At 48.5% G+C, this 20808-nt stretch overlaps 1 protein-coding gene across 1 annotated transcript in view; it reads right to left on the bottom strand.

The window, feature by feature from the left end:
* The window catches only part of cpne4b (copine IVb), a 469926-nt gene that overhangs the window by 31759 nt on the left and 417359 nt on the right, over window positions 1-20808 (bottom strand). The window contains exons 11-12 of the mRNA XM_038796566.1: window positions 18126-18259; window positions 16668-16722 (exon numbers count right to left, since the gene is read on the bottom strand). Coding sequence (XP_038652494.1) covers window positions 16668-16722; window positions 18126-18259 — 189 coding nt within the window. The remainder of the gene's footprint in view (window positions 1-16667; window positions 16723-18125; window positions 18260-20808) is intronic.

Below are 20808 nucleotides of genomic sequence, written 5' to 3' on the forward strand. Positions count from 1 at the left end.
CACCTTCCTAATTCACAACCCGAGTTAAAATCATCCCTCCAGAGTTAAATTAGAAATATGCCGCTTAAGAGTGAAGCCAAAAATGACAGTGTTGGTGCAAGAATTTGGAAAGGGGAATTTTGGGAAATATCGTTCAAGAATCGTGCAGATGAAAAATGTATTAATAATGAGGGTGAGGGGAGAGAATTTATTTTATCCATAAATAAAGTGGACACATAGTTAGACCTGGATCACAATCAATTAATCACAGATTTGAGCCAGGGAGGTGGGATGGAATTTTTTGGAAATGGGAGGAGAAGGGGATTAAGACACTAAAAGATTTGTTTCTTAGGGGTCGGTTTGCAGGATTGAGGGAGCTGGAAGCGAAGTATGGGCTGGAGCAGGGGGAAATGTTTAGATACATGCAGGTTCGAGATTTTGCCAGAAAGGAGATACAGAGCTTCCTGGAGGAGCCGGCCCCCACATTGCTGGAGGAGGTGCTGACGACAAGGGGACTGGAGAAGGGGGCAGTGCCAGCGGTGTACGGAGCTATTTTGGAAGAGAAGGCACCACTGGAAGGGATCAAAGCAAAGTGGGAGGAAGAGTTGGGAGAGGATATGGAGGAGGGGTTCTGGTGTGAGGTACTCCGGAGAGTGAATGCCTCCACCTCGTGCACGAGGTTGGGGCTGATACAGCTGAAGGTGGTATACAGAGCACACCTCACAAGGGCGAGGATGAGCTGATTCTTTGAAGGAGTAGAGGATGTGTGTGAACGTTGCCGGGGGAGGGGGGAGGGGGGGGGGGGTGAGCTAATCACGTTCATATGTTTCGGTCCTGTCCAAAGCTAGAGGATTACTGGAAGGAGGTGTTTAGGGTAATTTCTAAAGTGGTACACCTGAAACTGGACCCAGCTCCCCGGGAGGCTATATTCGGGGTGTCGGACCAGCCAGGGTTGGAAACAGGCGCGGAGGCAGATATCATAGCCTTCGCCTCGTTGACCGCCCGAAGGCGGATCCTGCTGGGATGGAGAGCAGCCTCTCCACCCTGTGCCCTAGCGTGGCTGGGGGGACTTGTTGGAATTCTTGACTCTTGAGAAGGTTAAGTTTGAACTGAGGGGAAGGATGGAGGGGTTCTACAATTCATGGGCATTATTCATCATGCACTTTCAAGAACTGGATAATATCGAACATTAGTTGGGGGGGGGGGGGGGGATGGGGTGGGGGGGGGGGGGGGGGAGGGGGGCGGTGTGTGTTGATCGTGACTATGGGTGATTCCTGACTCCTTTTTGTCATTTGAAATGTGAACATGCGGGCTAATGTTTGGGGTTTGGTGGGAGGATCGTTGTTATTGATATGGGGATTGACATATTTGTTACTGATTATTGTTTGTTGTTGGTGGGTGTAAATTTGGGAGAATATGTGAAAAAGGAGGAGAATAAAATATATTTAAAAAAAATTAATTAGCTAATAAAAAATCTGATTATAGAGGTTTTAAAAAAGCTGAAAACGAGAAACAGTTTAAAGATTACAAAAAAGAGGTTTGCGATTTGCACAAAAGAGAACTCAATATAGTGTAAGACCCTTCCTGTTTTCCCATTTCTTTTACTTTGTAGTTACCATTTTGGTCCATGGATCTTTAATGGAGACACACCTTTAAGTCGATCAGAGGAAGTGAGGAACTCAAAAGGTGCAAATTGGTACACTATGCAATTTGAACAGAAGAACTCAGACTTTCTGGCACCCGAGAGATCGGAGGGATTTAGTTCGATTGGTTGGCTTGTAGCCAATGGATTGGCCAAGGATAGTATTCTGCCTGGCAACAGACAGTGATTGGGTCCTGCCAGGTGGGTCTTTTTTCAGACGACCCAGCAAAAAGCTCCATGGATGCAGAGAAGAGCAGCTGTGTGCTGCCCTCTCACTTTCTTTCTCCCAAATGTTTCCTGTCTGCTGTTTCTGAGTGTGCAGAGGTGTCTGAAGATCCTGATGAGTCAACAGTGAAAACCGTTTTTAAATTAAGAGTTACTTTCATGTGTGTTGCAACTCTGGGTCATGTGGGGCTGGAATTGACCGTGCCCAAGGGGTCTAAACAATAATTAAAGCCAATATTAGAAATAAGGAAAGATTGACAGTGAGCCAAAATGTCGAGATAGCAAGAGAAACCAAAGTAGTTTTCCATAAAGCAGGCAGCACAGAAGCAGACTATTCAGCTAACCCAGTCCATGCTGTTTACAGCGTAATTTTGCAGAACATAAGAAATAGGAGCTGGAGAAGGCCATTCAGCCCTTTGAGTCAGGTCTGCCATTCAATACAATCATGGCTGATCTGATTGTGGCCTCAACTCTGCTTTCCTCTTTCCCCATGACCCTTAATTCTCTTGTGGATCAAAAATCTGCCTCATTCAGTCATGAATATATTCAATGGTCCAGCCTCCACTCTTTTCGGGGAAAGAGAATTCCAAAGGCTAATGGCTCTCTGAGATAAACTAATGCCTCCTCATCTCTGTCTTAAATGTGAGACGCCTGACCGGTATTCTGAAGCTGTGCCCCCCCCCCCCTCCCCCCGCCCCAAGTTCTAAATTCCCCACAAGGGGGAACAGTCTCTCAGCATCTACCCTTTCAAGCCACCTCAGAATCTTAGATGTTTCACTGGGTTCGACTTTAATTTGTTGACATTGCAATGAGGAATGTCGCGACCTGTGCAATGTCCCTCACAAGACAATGCCTTCACCCCAGAAATCAACTGAGTGAACCTACTCTGGGCTGCCTCCAACGCAAGTATACTCCTCCTTAAGCAAGGGGACCAAACTAGACAAGGTCCTCCAGGTGTGGTCTCACCAATACCCTGTACAGTTGCAGCAAGCCATAAAAACAGAACATTCTGGAAAAGCTCAGCAGGTCTGGCAGCATCTGTGCAGAGAGAAACAGAGTTAACATTTCGGGACCACTCCCGACATTCACCTTGAAAATTGGTGGAAGACCTCCTCACCTTTATACTCCATCTCCCCCACCTTTATACTCCATCTCCCCCACCTTATACTCCATCTCCCCCACCTTTATACTCCATCTCCCCCACCTTTATACTCCATCTCCCCCACCTTTATACTCCATCTCCCCCACCTTTATACTCCATCTCCCCTACCTTTATACTCCATCTCCCCCACCTTTATACTCCATCTCCCCCACCTTTATACTCCATCTCCCCCACCTTTATACTCCATCTCCCCCACCTTTATACTCCATCTCCCCCACCTTTATACTCCATCTCCCCCACCTTTATACTCCATCTCCCCCACCTTTATACTCCACCTCCCCACCTTTATACTCCACCTCCCCCACCTTTATACTCCATCTCCCCCACCTTTATACTCCATCTCCCCCACCTTTATACTCCATCTCCCCCACCTTTATACTCCATCTCCCCCACCTTTATACTCCATCTCCCCCACCTTTATACTCCATCTCCCCCACCTTTATACTCCATCTCCCCCACCTTTATACTCCATCTCCCCCACCTTTCTACTCCATCTCCCCCACCTTTATACTCCATCTCCCCCACCTTTATACTCCATCTCCCCCACCTTTATACTCCATCTCCCCCACCTTTATATTCCATCTCATAGTCATAGATGTCATAGAATTTACAGTGCAGAAGGAGGCCATTCGGCCCATCGAGTCTGCACCGGCTCTTGGAAAGAGCACCCTACCCAAGGTCAACACCTCGACCCTATCCCCAAACCCAGTAACCCCACCCAACACTAAGGGCAATTTTGGACACGAGGGCAATTTATCACGGCCAATCCACCTAACCTGCACATCTTTGGTCTGTGGGAGGAAACCGGAGCACCCGGAGGAAACCCACGCACACACGGGGAGGATGTGCAGACTCCACACAGACAGTGACCCAAGCTGGAATTGAACCTGGGACCCTGGAGCTGTGAAGCGATTGTGCTATCCACAATGCTACCGTGCTGCCCACCTTTATACTCCATCTCCCCCACCTTTATACTCCATCTCCCCCACCTTTATACTCCATCTCCCCCACCTTTATACTCCATCTCCCCCACCTTTATACTCCATCTCCCCCACCTTTATACTCCATCTCCCCCACCTTTATACTCCATCTTAGCTCACTGGGCTAAATCGCTGGCTTTTAAAGCAGACCAAGCAGGCCAGCAGCACGGTTCAATTCCCGTACCAGCCTCCCCGGACAGGCGCCGGAATGTGGCGACTAGGGGCTTTTCACAGTAACTTCATTGAAGTCTACTTGTGACAATAAGCGATTTTTATTTTCATTTCATTTCATTTATACTCCATCTCCCCCACCTTTATACTCCATCTTCCCCACTTTTATACTTCATCTCCCCCACCTTTATACTCCATCTCCCCCACTATACTCCATCTCCCTTGCAGTAAAGGTCAACATTCCAATAGGGTAATTAAACAACATGGAAAAGTGCAGCAGCCAAGAGATCATAAATGGACTGGAATGTGCGATGAATGTACAAAATTGTTGTATATTTTATTTCATATTTGTTGCAATAATGTTATTAAAAAACCCTGATTTGAAATACACACCCCCAGTATGTCTGCTAAAGCTGTAATTGTCGTAAAAGAGTGGGGCAATTATTGTTTTGAAACATTTACTTGCTTAAAGGGTTAATGAAATGTTGTTATGATTGCAGGAGATTCCCTGGAGTGCTGATAATTTATGTGGGATTGTATTTAGTCTTAGCTAAGCAGGTCATAGAACTTAATGGGATACAGATGATGGAATTAATGGGAGAAGCCAGGTCTGTCTGTAGTTTTGCAGTCTGTTCTAAGATTTTAAGTTGAACTGTACTTTGCCATAGCATTTGAATCTGACAAGACTTGTGGTCAGCACGGAGCACAAGCGGATAGCACTGTGGCTTCACAGCACCAGGGTCCCATGTTCGATTCACTGCTGGGTCACTGCCTGTGTGGAGTCTGCACGTTCTCCCTCTGTCTGCATGGGTTTTCTCCGGGTGCTCCAGTTTCCTCACACAGTCCAAAGGCTAGGTGGATTGGCCATGATAAATTGCTCATAGTGACCAAAACAAAAGGTTAGGAGGGGTTATTGGGTTACGGGGATAGGGTGGAAGTGAGGGCTCAAGCGGGTCGGTGCAGACTCGATGGGCCGAATGGCCTCCTTCTGCACTGTATGTTCTATGTTCCATGTGAGACAGAAATGTACTGAAAGGAACTCTCTCAAAAGGTCTCTACACAGCTAAGCTAGTAATCTGTTTTGTCAACTTAATTTCTAAGTGGCATTTGAACTGTATTGGATTGCTTAATTGGAATTAATGGCACATGTAGATAGTACCCGGTAAGTTTTTTTTCCTTTTGGTAGAAGACCTGTTTAACTGTTAATCATAAAGCTATTTCTTTGCTGTCAATGTGGTTAGATCTGCGTTTAAATTAAAGCTTGTTTTAACATAAAAGATATCCATCAGTCAGAGTCATCACGCCGAGAATGAAGCATCATTTCCTTACACTTTTACAAACAGAAAAAATTGGTTGGAGTTCTCGTTCGGTATCCGAACAAAAGTTGGGACCCGGTCCGGTATCCTAACAAACGTTTGATGAAGAAATGAAAGATTATGGATAATCAAGGTCTCTTTTGCAATTTTGCAGTGTTGTCAGTCAATGATGTAATATTAAGGTTTGCTAGTATGTCCCCCTTAGCAACGTCTTTGACGTTTGAAGAGCAGGACTGACCCAGATGGGGATTTAACATCCTGATGAAAAAAATTAAAGTGGAAAAAGCGGAAGAAAGATGCTGCAGATGTGATATAATAAAAGCACCTTTGGAGATTGAGAAACTAGGGGAACCTTGAAGGTTGTGCCAGGATTTTGCCTCTCGGCGGGTTTTGGCTCGGTTGGTATTAGTTCTTGCTTATCCTGAGAGGCAAAGGCGACTACGTTCATCGTCTGAAGTAGAAGTTGGTTATGGAATGAGATAGAAACTCACCCGTCCCATCAGGAAGATGATGCAGATAATTTTGAATTCCTGGCTCTTGTTAACATTTTGCACTTCCCCGCCAGATACAGAGCACCTTAAATGGCTTCTGGCGGCTGAAGGTTAGGCGGCTCCTGGATGCCTTTACCTTTAAGGTAACCGGAGGCTCCAGGAGGGTTCTGCAAGAGTGAGGAGTGGAGGTGGGGGGGGGGGGCAAATCTGGTGCAGGAGAAGTCTACATTTCCCTTCTGCCCGTCACACTCTTATACAGGCATAAGAAACTAGAATCGCTGGGCTGATTTTCACGGTGATCACGTACAGGTCATGAGTGTTCACGTGGCCTCAGCGCACCCTAAGCAGCAACTTCCCATGAGGCAGCCTCTGAATTGACCACCTCGGCATTCGCCATCCAATTAAGGATGGCGGGTGTGCCTGAGAAGCAGGAGGCCTGTTGCTGCCCCACCAGGATAGGTGAGCGCTGCTGGAGAAACAGGAGGAAAACAGAGCGGATCTTGGCAATCTGAAATAAAAGCAGAAAATGCCTGAAATACTCAGCAGATCAGGCAGCTTCTGTGGAGTGAGGAACAGAGTTAATGTTTCAGCCCGATGATCTTTCATCACAACTGGGAAAAGTTAGGAATATAATAAGTTTTAGAACATACAACATACAGTGCAGGAGACCATTCGGCCCATCGAGTCTGCACTGACCCATTTAAGCCCTCACTTCCACCCTATCCCCGTAACCCAATAACCCCTCCAACCCTTTTTGGTCACTAAGGACAATTTATCACGGCCAATCCACTTAACCGGCACGTCTTTGGACTGTGGGAGGAACCGGAGAACCTGGAGGAAACCCACGCACACACGGGGAGATCGTGCAGACTCCGCGCAGACAGTGACCCAGCGGGGAATCGAACCTGGGACCCTGGCACTATGAAGTCACAGTGCTGCCCAAGGGCGGGTAGAAGCAGTAAAGAAGGGAGGTTGAATGTCAGGAGTGTTAGTCTTGCATGGCCAAAGGGAATGGTGATGGGGCAAGAGAAGAAACGACGAAACAAAAGACATGCCTGGAGCAAAGGTACGGTGCCCTGAAAGTGAAAATAAGAGTAATGCGAAGAAAAGGACACAAGATATGGGGACAAAGTTTACGGTCTGAAATTGTTGGACTCAGTGTTGAGTCTGGGCTCTGAGGTGCCAAACCGGAAGATGAGGATCTTATGTTGAGCTCCACTGGAACAGAGCAGCGGGCCCAGGGCAGAGATATCAGTGTGAGAGCCAGATTGAAAATGAAAATGCCAGGCCAGCAGAAACTCGGGGTCATGCTTACTGCTATTCAATACAGCGGTTAATGGGGCCTCACGGTAGCATGGTGGTTAGCATCAATACTTCACAGCTCCAGGGTCCCAGGTTCGATTCCGGCTGGGTCACTGTCTGTGTGGAGTCTGCACGTCCTCCCTGTGTGTGCGTGGGTTTCCTCCGGGTGCTCCGGTTTCCTCCCACAGTCCAAAGATGTGCGGGTTAGGTAGATTGGCCATGATAAATTGCCCGTAGTGTAAGGTTAATGGGGGGATTGTTGGGTTACGGGTATACGGGTTACGTGGGTTTAAGTAGGGTGATCATTGCTCGGCACAACATTGAGGGCCGAAGGGCCTGTTCTGTGCTGCAATGTTCTATGTTCTATGTTCAATCAGTCTGCATTTGGAGAGTTGGGAGACCCTGGATGTGCCTCAAAGTGGAGGCCCAGGCCTCCCTATTCAGTGGTGGAAAAGCTTTGTGAGCGGAGGCCTCAGTTTGGAGGGTCGACCCTCCATGTTACGAAGGTGAGAAATCTTTGTATTTCAAAGTTTGTATTTGTTTTTTTTTTGCTGTGATTCCAAAGGGAGAGAATCATTGGTTTTTGCAGGGGCAATGTAACCTTTTGTAACAAGACACAGGAATGTGGCGTGTTTTTGGATTGCAGGCGGAGTAGTTGATGGGAGGGGCCAGGTTTGTCAATTGCTTCTGGAACACCAAACTGGACACAATAACTTCATTGCAGTGTTAAGGTGAGCCGACTTGTGACAATAATAAAGATTATTATTCACCAGTGTGTATTTATATATATGGGTTTGCTTAATTGGAATATATATATATCCATACAGAGACAGGGGGCGGGATTCTCTCAGCCCTGAGCCGGGACGGAGAATCCCCGTGACTGGGCCACGCGATACTCCGCAGAACGGAGAATCGGCGCCATTGAAGCCGGTGTGGATGGCGCGGCACGGCCTCTTCGCACGGCCGGCCCACCGATTCTCGGGCCGAGTGGCCGTCATGGAAACGCTGAGTCCCGCCGGCACCGTCCACACCTGCTCTAAGCCGGCGGGACTTCAGCGTGGATGGTTCGGATGGCGGCCTGTGGGGGGGGGGGAGGGGGGCTCCCTCCCTGGGGGGGGGGGCTCCAACCCTGGGGGGGGGGGGGGCCTCCGATGCGGCCTGGCCTGAGATCGGGGCCCACCGATTGGCGGGCCGGCCTCTCTGGCTGGGAGACTCATTTCCTACGCGCCGGCCCCTGTAGTCCTTCGCCATGTTGCGTCGGTGCCGGCGTGTTGAAGGAAGCCACTGCGTATCCGCACGTTGGCGCCGGCGCCACTGTGCATGTTCGCGTTGGTGTGAACCGCTCCAGTGCTGTGCTGGCCCCCTATTGGGGCCAGAATTAGTCCTGGGAGCGGCCCGTTCACGCTGTCGTAAAACACAACGTTTACAACAGCGTGGACACTCTGGCGCGGGATGGGAGAATCCCACCCAGGGTTGGAAAACAAGTAAAACGTTGTAACGGTTAAATGTAAGCTACTCCTTTGTTGCTATTGTGTTTTATTCTGTGTTCAAATTAAAGTTTGTTTTAACATAAAAGCTGTCCACTGTTCAGTGTTATCACCCCTGTGGAGCAGTAACATTTCCTCAGTTTTACAAACTGCAAATGATGGGTTCCAGACCGGGAGCTTAACAAAAGATTGGGGTTCTGGTCCATACCCATAACATCCAGAACAGCACCATCAGCACTGTGCACCCCTGATGGAGTGGCACCAATTGATGCAAACACCCACTTCTCACCAACCGCTCGGTGATAGTCCGCCTTTGTGGCATTGCCAGGCTGGGCCCGCGTGCCACCTGGATAGTTACAGTGTTGGTCTGGCAGGGGCAAAATAGCCCTGGATTGATTGGGGTTACAATTGATTTCATTGTCTGCCCCCCCCCCCCCCCCCACCCCCTCCTTTGCTCCCTGCCCCCGGGGGCAATTGATGTGACAAGAGAAGAAACTAAGGGGGTTAAAGGGGTTGAAGGAAATCCATTCTGGGGGTCAACAAAAGGGAGGCGAAGTAGTTAGCCGGCTTCAAAATTCAAATTTGGTTTTTGATATTCAATTGACACCGTGTGAAGGAAGATGAGGATTTCACCCCCCCCCTGCACTCTTCTTCTGAAGGAAGACTTTGTCAGTCCTGAAATTCCGCGGGGACTTTCTGCTGGGCTTTTGGCAGGAGACTGGCAGAAGCCACGGATAAATTGCACAATTCCCGAGCAGCAACACACACATTGCCGCCTTGGAGAAGTGAACTGTGCTTATGGCAGCCCGCTTAGCAATTCTGCGGCGTTGACACATTCAGACAGGGGAGGTGAAGGTCGACAGAGAGAACTGTTCATTTCGAGATTAGGAGGAGATACTCGGAAGGCAGTTCACACAGGCAGATGGCTTGGGATATCGCCTGGGGAGGGGCAAGGGGGTGGGTGAAGCTTTGCTGTTAAGTGCTCTGCAGCACTGGGACATCAGCAATTGGCTCCGCAGCATCCTGGATTGCGGAAGTTTATTTTTAATGTTCCCCATTCCAGTGGGAATTCCGACCATACAGACACAGTTTTCAAATTTCCTACTTGAATTGCAAACAGGGAGGCTGTTTCCTCAAGTCAAGAGGCTCCCAAATGTACAGGGATGTTTTTTTTAAAGTAATTGTACATTCCGTTTCTTCAGCCTAAACTCAGCCCCCCCTGACCTCATTCCAATTTAGTTTCAGATAATAACTTCCGAGCACCTGCAGAATCGCAGGAAGATCAATCATATTTTAATAAGCCAGCCAGCCCTCTCTTGCATAGACGAGCAAATGAAGGATTTTAAAAAAATATCCCAGTAGTCGGCTGGCAAGTTGGATGTATTATGCTTACAACAACGTGCATTTATATAGCAACTCTAGTTAAACGTCCCAACAGCCTTGCCAGAACAATGTTTGGCACCGTGGCCACATAATTTGACAAGTTTCTTTTTATTCCTTTGTGGGCTCTGTGTGTCGCTGGCAAAAGGCAACACTTGTTGATCATCCCTAATTGCCCCATAGGAGGTGGATTTTAGTTGGCTGTATAAACTCTTCACAGGACATGGACCAAGATTCAAAGGACACGGAGGAGCTAGATCTCATAGATCTAATGTATCTGGCTTCATAGAATTTATGAATCATAGAATTTACAGTGCAGAAGGAGGCCATTTGGCCCATCAAGTCTGCACCTGCTCTTGGAAAGAGCACCCAATTTAAACCCACACTGTAACCCAGTAACCCCAACTAACCTTTTTGGACTAGAAGGGCAATTTAGCATGGCCAATCCACCTAACCCGCACATCTTTGGACTGTGGGAGGAAACCGGAGCACCCGGAGGAAACCCACGCAGACACGGGAAGAACGTGCAGACTCCGCACAGACAGCGACCCAAGCCGGGAACCGAACCTGGGACCCTGGAGCTGTGAAGCAACTGTGCTAACCACTGTGCTATGGCGCTGCCCATTCTTTTCCCTGAAACACCCTGACGGGTATGGGCATCCACTGATTGACCTATCAATTGAGAACACTAGACGCTGATAATATTTACTTCAACTCACCCAAGGTTTTCACATCCTGACGAAAAAATATTAACTGGCGTGAATTTTGGAGGAGCGGTGAAGGCTTAAGGTACAGAGCACCAGGCGCTAGCTGAAGGCAGGCCCTATTCGCTAGACAGGAATAAATGACGTCAGTACAACTCATTAATTTCCTGTCACCCCTGATTATTATATGTAGAAAACAATGGATCTCTGTACCTGATTAGAAGGCAGCCATCTAACTGAAGGTTGTTAACATCAATCTGAACACATGGATTACTTGCAGCTTGAAGCAGTCTGAGGAATGGGTTCAATTTATGGGGATTGGGCGGCACGGCGGCGCAGTGGTTAGCACTGATGCCTCACGGCGCCGAGGTCCTGGGCTTGATCCCGGCTCTGGGTCACTGTCCGTGGGGAGTTTGCGCATTCTCCCCGTGTCTGCGTGCGACCCACCCCCATAACTCCAAAAATATGTGCAGGGTAGGTGGATTGGCCACGCTAAATTGCCCCTTAATTGGGAAAGAAAAGAATTGGGCACTCTAATTTTATTTTTTTAAGTTATGGGGATGGGCATTTTAGCTTTGGGCAAAGGTGTGTGCTCACCCCAGCTATCAGTGCACCCAAACAACCCCCAATGCCCTCCAACCCACTACCCACATCAGACCACTAACTCCTCAGGCACCCTCATCCGTTCGCCCTCCGTGACCCGCCTGACAGAAATAAAGGTTAAAAACCGCAGCCTCCATTTTCAGATGCGAGGGAGAGCATTTTCTCTTACGGATTGGGATCCTTGGTGTTGGGATCCAGTGTGAGTGCTGACCCCCCCCCCCCCGCCACGTGATACTGGGTGCGGAAGCCCAACATCGATGTTGCTCGATCAGCCGAGCTCGGTGTCCGATTGGGGACAGTGGGCGGGCTCATGATGCGGATGGGCCAATGGAAAATTACAGTCAGCCTCTGATCAGTGGCTCCATTAGGCTTTTTCACACCGCGTTTAAAAGCTTTCCCCAGCTCCTGGGCGGGAAGCCTGTTCCTTGTGCCGTTCAGTCTCCAGCAGGATGTCCGACAGTCAGGATCGTGGTGAGAAACTGGCTTTCGGCCAGCCTCACGTCATTCCGTGCCTGCCCACTTCCATCCCTGAGTCACATCAGGACCCAAAGCCCCACCTGAAATCTCCTCATAAGCCTGCTGTACAGTGTGCAGGTAGTGTACACTCATTACCAGCCTGAGGTGCATGGACTGTCATGTTGGTATAGCCAAGAGAAAGGTGTCCAAGACCCTGCCTGAAACAGGCGTTATATGCCTTTCTTCTGCATACAAGGGGTAAGTTGAGGACCCCCTGTGGGCTTGTCCACGGTGGCCAGTGTTTGTAGCGCTCAGAGAAATCAGGCCTTCATGCAGCTTAACAAAGGGATTCCTTAAAATAATAATAATAATCTTTATTGTCACCATTAGGCTTACATTAACACTGCAGTGAAGTTACTGTGAAAATCCCCTAGTCTCCACGTTCCGGGCACCTGTTCGGCTACACAGAAGGAGAATTCAGAATGTCCAATTCACCTAACAAGCACGTCTTTCGGGACTTGTGGGAGGAAACCGGAGCACCCGGAGGAAACCCACGCAGACACGGGGAAGAACGTGCAGACTCCGCACAGACTGCGACCCAAGCGGGGAATCGAACCGGGGACCCTGGAGCTGTGAAGCAACAGTGCTACCCACTGTGCTACTCCATTGAAAAGGTAAGTATTGAAAAATATGCTTGAACGTGGAACCGGGAACTGGAAGAGGATTGCTCTTCCCAATCCTGAAAAATAAATGCTGCTGTGGACTATCCCACCACCCACCTCTCTCCCTCCCTCCCTCCCCAATCACTCCCTCCCTCCCCAATCCTTTAACCCCTCATTGAGCGTGGCTGCTGGCAAAACATCGAAGCTCCTCCTTACAGTCCACCCCTTTGGCCTCGCCGTTACCTAAACATTCTAAAAATCTTGGGATCCTCTGGTCTTGGCAGCCAATTTCCTCGGTTTGCCTTCGGAGGATTTCCTTTTGCGCCAAACGTGTTAAATAAAAGCAGGATGCTGTTACAGTTGAAGTGACTCGCGCGTTGATTCTAACGCTGTGGCTTCTGCAAGTTTCCGAGTAGACAGTCCGAGGAATATCTTTGCCAAAAAGAAAAAGAAAGTGGGCGAGCTGTGCAGAGGCAGGGAGCGAAGCTGGAAGCGAGACGCAGCAAAGCGTGGACAGATCGGCTGGGCTGCAATAGATAATGAGATTCATTGGATGGGCAGCAATAGGCAGCTTGGGTAGTGGAGCAGATAATGAAAGCGGTAAGTCAGGCGGCAGCTCCACGTGCTACATATTCACGACCCAGAGCTAGAAGCTCGGCCACATAGCACCAGCTGGCTGGAGGGAGGCCGGGGTGCCAAAGGCAGGTCAGCTGCACCCCATGGCCTCCGCCCAACGCTGCTGGGTCCTCTTGCTGAATGCGAAGGCAGCAACGTGGGATCCACTTGGCCACGTGCTACCAGGGTGCAGATGAGGAGGGGAGATCGAACGTGCGTGCTTCCCACCCCGATCGGAACGAACACAGGCAGGTCATGAATCATGACCATTCTGTACACAAATAAACAAGGTAACCAAGCGTATAGCTCTAATAGTTGTTGGGCCAGCTCTGAAATCTATCAGCTCTAAACAAACTCTTCATTCTGAACCATTTCGATTCTTGTCTTGCTCTTCCCCAATATGCATTTTCAATACATTAATGCTCTAATTAGTCAATTAAAATGTTAAATCCTCATTATTGTTTGCTACAGTCTAAAGGTTGGAGGTTGTGCATCTTGCAGTTCTGTCTACGATCTCGAAGTAGATGTGGGAGTGTGAACACAGGGCAGTCAGAGAGCACAGTCAAAAATTACAGAAGAATTTAGATTGTCTGTGTAATTGTCAAGACATTCTACATGTAAATTTATTAATTAGATATACTTTAGAAAAGCAAAGACCCTCAGGTGTAAATTAAGAAAGCTCATAACTGAAAGAACCTCTGTGCTCAAAGTGTGAGACACTTGAAATAATTTACAGGGTGAGTACCTGAGGTAGAAGCATTAGGGACCCTCGTGTAGCGAGAGACTAAAATAATGGACAAGGGCAAACTGACCACCATTGTTTTGCTCCCGGCCCGATTTAGGTCATTAAAGTTGATGGAAACAAATCAGGATTGACCCCAAACAGGAAAAGTGAAAATTCACTCCAGTCCCCTCTGAATTTATGATAAGCAGTGTTGGTGTTAGGTGAATTGTATTGTTAAGGTTAATGACGAATAGGTGGAGGGTATTGATTGACATGAAGCACACATGAAGTGGAACTGCTAGGTAATTGGGTGGGTTATTATGGGTTGGTTTACTGTAAATAAACTAACCACCAAGAAAGGGATTCGTGCCCAGTTTCAAACTTTAGCATCTGGCTTGGGGTCCAATTACCAAGCAAGTATCATCTTTTATTTCTTACATACCTTTTGAGAAGAAAGGCACAGAAGAGGGCCCTGCTGCTAGAGTCCTGGATCTGAACACCTCCTCACCAACTGCAGCAGTCCCGATGCTATAATATGCTCTAACCAGCGTTGATTGGCGTAAGGTGGGACTTCGACCTTCACCTGGGTGGAAGTCCCACCTTGGGGAGATGTTAGTTAATCAGATTGGCCGTAGCTCTCCAGTTCCTCCAGGCACAGCGCCGTAGTGGCCAGAAGAGGCAATGCAGGAAGGTGCCTGAAACTAAGTCCCGGGATCCCCGGAGGACAGGTAAGTTTGGGGGTGGGGCAGTTGCCAGAGGGGCAAGCGGGGTCTTGGAGGATAAGCCAGGGTGGGAGTGGTGGAGGGACGGAGGTCTAGAGGTCACCAGGCCCTAAGGGGAACTCGCCCCAACAGATGAGGCCTTCTGGTGGAGGTTCACCTCCACCCCACCCCCACATCCCCACGACTGTCTGCCGATTTCAAACCTTTTTTTATCTTGGCCTTCCGCCCTCTTGACTGTTATCTGCCCGCCAGCTGACAAAATTGAGGCTGGGTGGGAAGAGGCACTTAATTGGACATTAGGTGGCCACTTAAAGGCCTTGAATGGGGCAAGGACAGGCTTCTCTCCCGAGGCCTTGCCCACCTTAGCATAAAATCAGAACCAGGTTGGGGGTGGATGGGAACCCAAAGGGAATGCTATTCATCCAATTTCACACTATCCCCCCATCCCCTCCTTGTGTCCATGAAAACAATGGACACAATAGTGACACATTGAAAGCCCACCTCTGGAGCGGGACAACTTGTATTGGCATTTGTGAGATGTGCCAGGAGCACTGTGTACCGTTTTGGTCACCTGACTTAAGGAAGGACATAACTGCATTGGAAACTGTTCAGAGAACCTTCTCCCGGCTGATTCCTGGGATGAAGCCGTTGTCAGATAAGAAAATGATGAGCAGGTTGGGATCGATACCCATTAAGGTTTGGAAGAATGGGAGGTGACCTTATTGAAACATATCGGACGGGATTCTGTGATCCTGAGGCTAAGTGTTGACGCCGTTGTAAATGCCGCCGCGTTTCCAGACGGCATCAACATGGCCTCAGGAGCAGCGATTCTGACCTCTACAGGGAGCCAGCACAGCATTGGAGCGACCCACGCCGCTCCAGCTTCCGATCCCGGCGTCAGATGGGCGCCGCGGGTCTGCGCAGTGGGACCGGCGCGATTTCTGCGCATGCGCGGTGGCTCCCTTCTCCGCGCCGGCCCCGACGCAACATGGCGTTGGGCTACAGGGGCCGGCGCGGAACAAAGGCGGCCCCCCCAGCCCGAGAGGCCGGCCCGCCGATCGGTAGGCCCCGATCGTGGGGCAGGCCACGGCGGAGGCCCCCCCCCTGGGGTCGGACCCCCCTCTCCCCTACCTGGCCGCCCTCGGATCCATTCATGCCGAGGCCCCGCCAGCTGAGAGCAGATTCAAAAGGCGCCGGTGGGACTCGCCTATTTTTGTACGGCCGCTCGGCCCATCCTGGGCCGGGAATCGCTGGGGGGTGGGGGGGGGGGGGGGGGGGGGTGCGCCGACTCTGCCACGCCAATGGCGCTGGTTCGCCGGAGCGGCGTGGCAAGATTCGCATGTCCCCCCGGGAATTCTCCGACCCGCCGCGGGCTCGGAGAATCCCGCGCATATATTCTGACAGGGCTTGACAGGGCGGATGCAGAGAGGGTGTTTCATCTCATGGAGCAATTTGGAACTGGGGGCACAGTCTAAAAATAAGGGGTCTCACATTGCAGATGGAGTTGAGGAAGATTTACCTCTCTCTCAGAGGGTGTCTTTGGAACGCTATTCCCCAGAGAGCCGATCCCTGAACATATCCAAGGGTGAGTTAGACAGATCTTTGAACAACAAGGGAGTCGAGGCTTATTGGAGGGACAGGCAGGAAAGTGGAGTCAAGACCACAACCAGATCAACCATGATCTTACTGAATAGCAGCGCAGGCTCGTGGGGCCGAATGGCCTCCTCCTGCTTCCTGTTTCTTGTGATCCTATAAAGGCACCCATGTGGATAGTATAAATTGAGCAATTTTGCAGGAGTGGCTGGTAGATTCTGTAAAAGTCGCATCAAACATTTAAAAAAATCATAAGCCAGAGAGTATTTCTTTCCATATAAACAGGGCAGATATCCTGGGTGGAAAGTGTGAAGAGGCGAGAGCCCCTTTTCACATTATCCTGCCACATTCATCACGTGCACAGGTCAACAGACAGTAACGACGGGATGGTTTATGGTCGGAAATGGTAAAGAAACATAAACAACCACGGCGCCGATTCCTGGTGACGCTCACTTTCGAATCAGGCGGTATTCTGGCTCCAAATCCAAAGGCGGGGAACATTTTGTCACTGAAATGATACAAAAGCAATATTAATCATCAAAGCAAAAGTACAGACTCCCGGTGAGGTCTTTTGAAAGTTAAATACACACGTGAAATTATTTATTTTGTGGGAAGTAAAGAATGTGAAATCACTTCACATTAAACAGCACACTTCCTATTGTGCTTCCTGTGACTAAGTCTTTTTTTAAAAATAGCATTAGTGCTTTAAGATATAATGGTCACTAAAAGCACTGATGGCACATCGGTCACGCACATCACTCCACATTTCAGCACCAAAAAAATGTGCCAAATGAACTTGTCCTCATGTTCAAGACAAAAACAAAACACTATATCAATAGAATATACTTCAGGGGCTGACGTTGTATACAGAAACCATGGGCAGGATTTTATATTTTGGGCCATCAGGGTCAAGTAAGTGAAGGGAAAGAAGTTTTTTCCGTGTAGTTCATATAACAAAACTCATGGTCATACAGGACTCGAGCATTGCTGAAAAAGAACATCCTGTTGAAGCTTTTCTTCTTGCACTCATCAGGTCAATCAAAAGGATACCAATGTCAGATGAATCCACAACTCCATTCCACACAGTGCAACATTGTTTCCCCTGACATTGGTGTCCTTGTGATTGACCTGATGAATGCGAGAAGGAAAGTTTCGACAAAATGTCTGTTTTTTTCAATGAAACTTTGAAACTTACTGCAACAACCCCTCCCGCGTCCCCATACACACCCATCAGATTTGGAATTGAAAGAGATGCTCAGTGGAATTCTCTATCGGCGGGATCCTGTGGTCCGCTGGCAGCGAACCCACACCCGCGGGTTTCCCGACGCTGTGAGGCGGACACAATGGGAAACCCCATTGGCTGGCTGCGGGAGCGGAGAATCCCCACTGCCGGTGGGGGTGGCGGAAAACGTGGCTGGCGGACCGGAAAATCTTGCCCACTATCTCTCAGGAATAAGACGCGGCGAATTTTCTAAATTTTAGATTCAGATTTGAATTCCTACGCTGCGTTGCGCTGTTTGAAGGCTGCAAAGCAGCGAATGCCTCAGTCGTGCGCAAAAGGCCGGCTTCATTTTACGTATGAGATTTGCGCTGCTACGTCAGTACGAAAATGCTGGCGACAGAACCGCTGTCATTTGTTGACAGTCGCGGCATCTGATCGTCGGACCAGAATGCCACTCCAGGAGAAAGATTCGCCAAACGTTTTTTCACTGAATCAGCACCTCTTTGCACAAAGTACGGCCTACTTTCCCTGGCAGAGGTGACAGATTTTAAGCAAGGTTCCAGTTTAATGCCCCGTGGGTGCGGCTGGGCAGTGAATGCAAGTCTGCCTCACTCTGACATCTGTTATTAAAATAGCTGTCCCCGACGGTTCTAACTGACACCAACCAGCTGTGCCCGTGTTGGCCTTACCTGTCATAGTCCTGGCAAATCTCGCCAACAGCTACCAGTGCTTTCAGGTATTCATTGGGTTGGTACGGGTGGATATAGTGGAGGGAGCAGCTGTTTCTTGGATCGCCGTTGGAAGCTGTGAAATCTATCGCGACCTGTTGAGCAAACGCACACAGACACACATGGCCGTAACTAGCCTTTTTTGAAGTGACATTGATAGACCCGAACGTGGGGTTCAGGAGAAACCTCTTTATCCAAAGTGGTGAGAATGAGGGCCCTGCGACCACGGGGAGCAGTTGAGTGGTTATAGATACATTGAAGGGGAAGCTGGATAGGGAATGAGGGATGAAATGACATACTGAGACGGTGATGGGTGGGAGGAGAATGAACTCCAGTTCCAGCAAACACCAGCGTAGGACAACTGGGTCACAGATCATAGAATTTACAGTACAGAAGGAGGCCATTAAGCTTATCGAGTCTGCACCGGCACTTGGAAAGAGCACCCTAGATAAGTCCCTACCTCCACTCTATCCCCACACGTCCACCCCATGCCTGTAACCCCACCAAACCATTTTTGGATACTAAGGGCAATTTAGCAATGGCCAATCCACCTAACCTGCACATCTATGGACTGTGGGAGGAAACCGGAGCACTCGGAGGAAACCCACGCAGACACGGGGAGAACGTGCAGACTCCGCACAGACAGTGACCCAAGTCGGGATTCGAACCTGCGACCCTGGAGCTGTGAAGCAACGGTGATAACCTCTGTGCCACCGTGCTGCCCCACAGTCAATTGGCCTGTGCTGTTATCATGATCTAATTCCTTGTTGATGTGAGGGACCACAGATTACCCAATAGGGCACTGACGTGTTTGTGCAGAAGTGATGTGAGCATTGCTGAGATGCCGCATAGCCACTGGAGGAGATGTTGTTCTTGACGATATTGTGGATTGGGAAACCGGGTTACTGCCAGAATTCACAAGTGCTGATGAGGGGAGGGTGGCAGAGTGGTAACCTTACTGGACTAGTAATGCAGAGGCCTGGATTATACTCTGGAAACATGAATTCCAATCCCACCAGATCTGCTGAGTGAATTTAATTAATTCAAAATCTGGAATTAGTTGGTCTCACTAATAATGATCAGGAAACTACAGGATTGATGTAAAAACCCATCTGGTTCACTACAGCCCTTCAGTGAAGGAAATCTGCTTCCCTTAGATGGTGGGGCTGACAGGTAACTCTAGCAATCTGGTTTACTCTGAAATGGCCTCGGTAACGACTTTAGGGATGGACAATAATTGACGGCCTCGTCAGCAACGCAAACATCCCAGGTGTTGTGTTCAATTGTGCCGTGTTCGATTGTGTTAGTCTGGTAACTGATCTTTGCTCACTGTGCTTGCTTGGTTAGGCCTGGGTGTTGACTCAGAGCTAAAGTAAGCAGGCACAGAAAGACATCAGACTGGATTCTTCTGCCCTGCCTGCTGCGCCAATGCCACGGGCGAGACACGGACAATGGAGACTTGAATTGACCCTGGGTGGGATTCTCTGGGAATCACACCCATAGAAACTGAGCTTTAAACATTGGTGCAGACATTTTGGGATTGCAGAGATATTTTAAAGCACTGTAAATAAACCTGCTGCACACTTAGAAGCTGGTGTAATCAGCTGGTGTACAATAAATCAGTGAATATACAACACCATATATAAATAAAAGAAACATCGACAGCAAGGGAGGGTTAAAAGTCACCTAGTTTCATCTCACAGTACTGAGGCTAATTGCACAATTCAATAAAATATATTTTCCTTTGACTAGCTTTCATTGGTGCAAATTAAAGTCAAATTGTGTGATAAAGTAATTTTGAATCAGTTAATATCTCAACATTAACACTCAAAGTCAATAACTTCCCTTTGGATTTTTGGTGCACAATTCATAAATGGTTCCAATGCCCTGCATAGCGTATACCACTGGAATAGTATATATATGTGTGTGTGTATATATATGTGTGTTTGTGTATATATGTGTGTGTGTATATATATGTGTGTTTGTGTATATATGTGTGTGTGTATATATATGTGTGTGTGTGTATATATATGTGTGTGTGTGTGTATATGTGTGTTTGTGTATATATGTGTGTGTGTGTATATATGTGTGTTTGTGTATATATGTGTGTGTGTATATATATGTGTGTTTGTGTATATATGTGTGTGTGTATATATATGTGTGTGTGTGTATATATATGTGTGTGTGTGTGTATATGTGTGTTTGTGTATATATGTGTGTGTGTGTATATGTGTGTTTGTGTATATATGTGTGTGTGTATATATATGTGTGTGTGTGTATATATGTGTGTGTGTGTGTATATGTGTGTTTGTGTATATATGTGTGTGTGTGTATATATGTGTGTTTGTGTATATATGTGTGTGTGTGTGTATGTGTGTTTGTGTATATATGTGTGTGTGTGTATATATGTGTGTTTGTGTATATATGTGTGTTTATGTATATGTGTATATGTTTGTGTATATGGGCAGCAGAGTAGCACAGTGGTTAGCACTGTTGCCTCACAGCTCCAGGGTCCCAGGTTCGATTCCCGGCTTGGATCACTGTCTGTGCGGGGTCTGCATGTTCTCCCCATGTCTGCGTGGGTTTCCTCTGGGTGCTCCGGTTTCCTCCCACAAGTCCCGAAAGACGTGCTGTTTGGTAATTT

The sequence above is a fragment of the Scyliorhinus canicula genome, chromosome 5, assembly GCF_902713615.1.
Source record: "Scyliorhinus canicula chromosome 5, sScyCan1.1, whole genome shotgun sequence".
In the NCBI taxonomy this organism is placed as follows: Eukaryota; Metazoa; Chordata; class Chondrichthyes; order Carcharhiniformes; family Scyliorhinidae; genus Scyliorhinus; species Scyliorhinus canicula.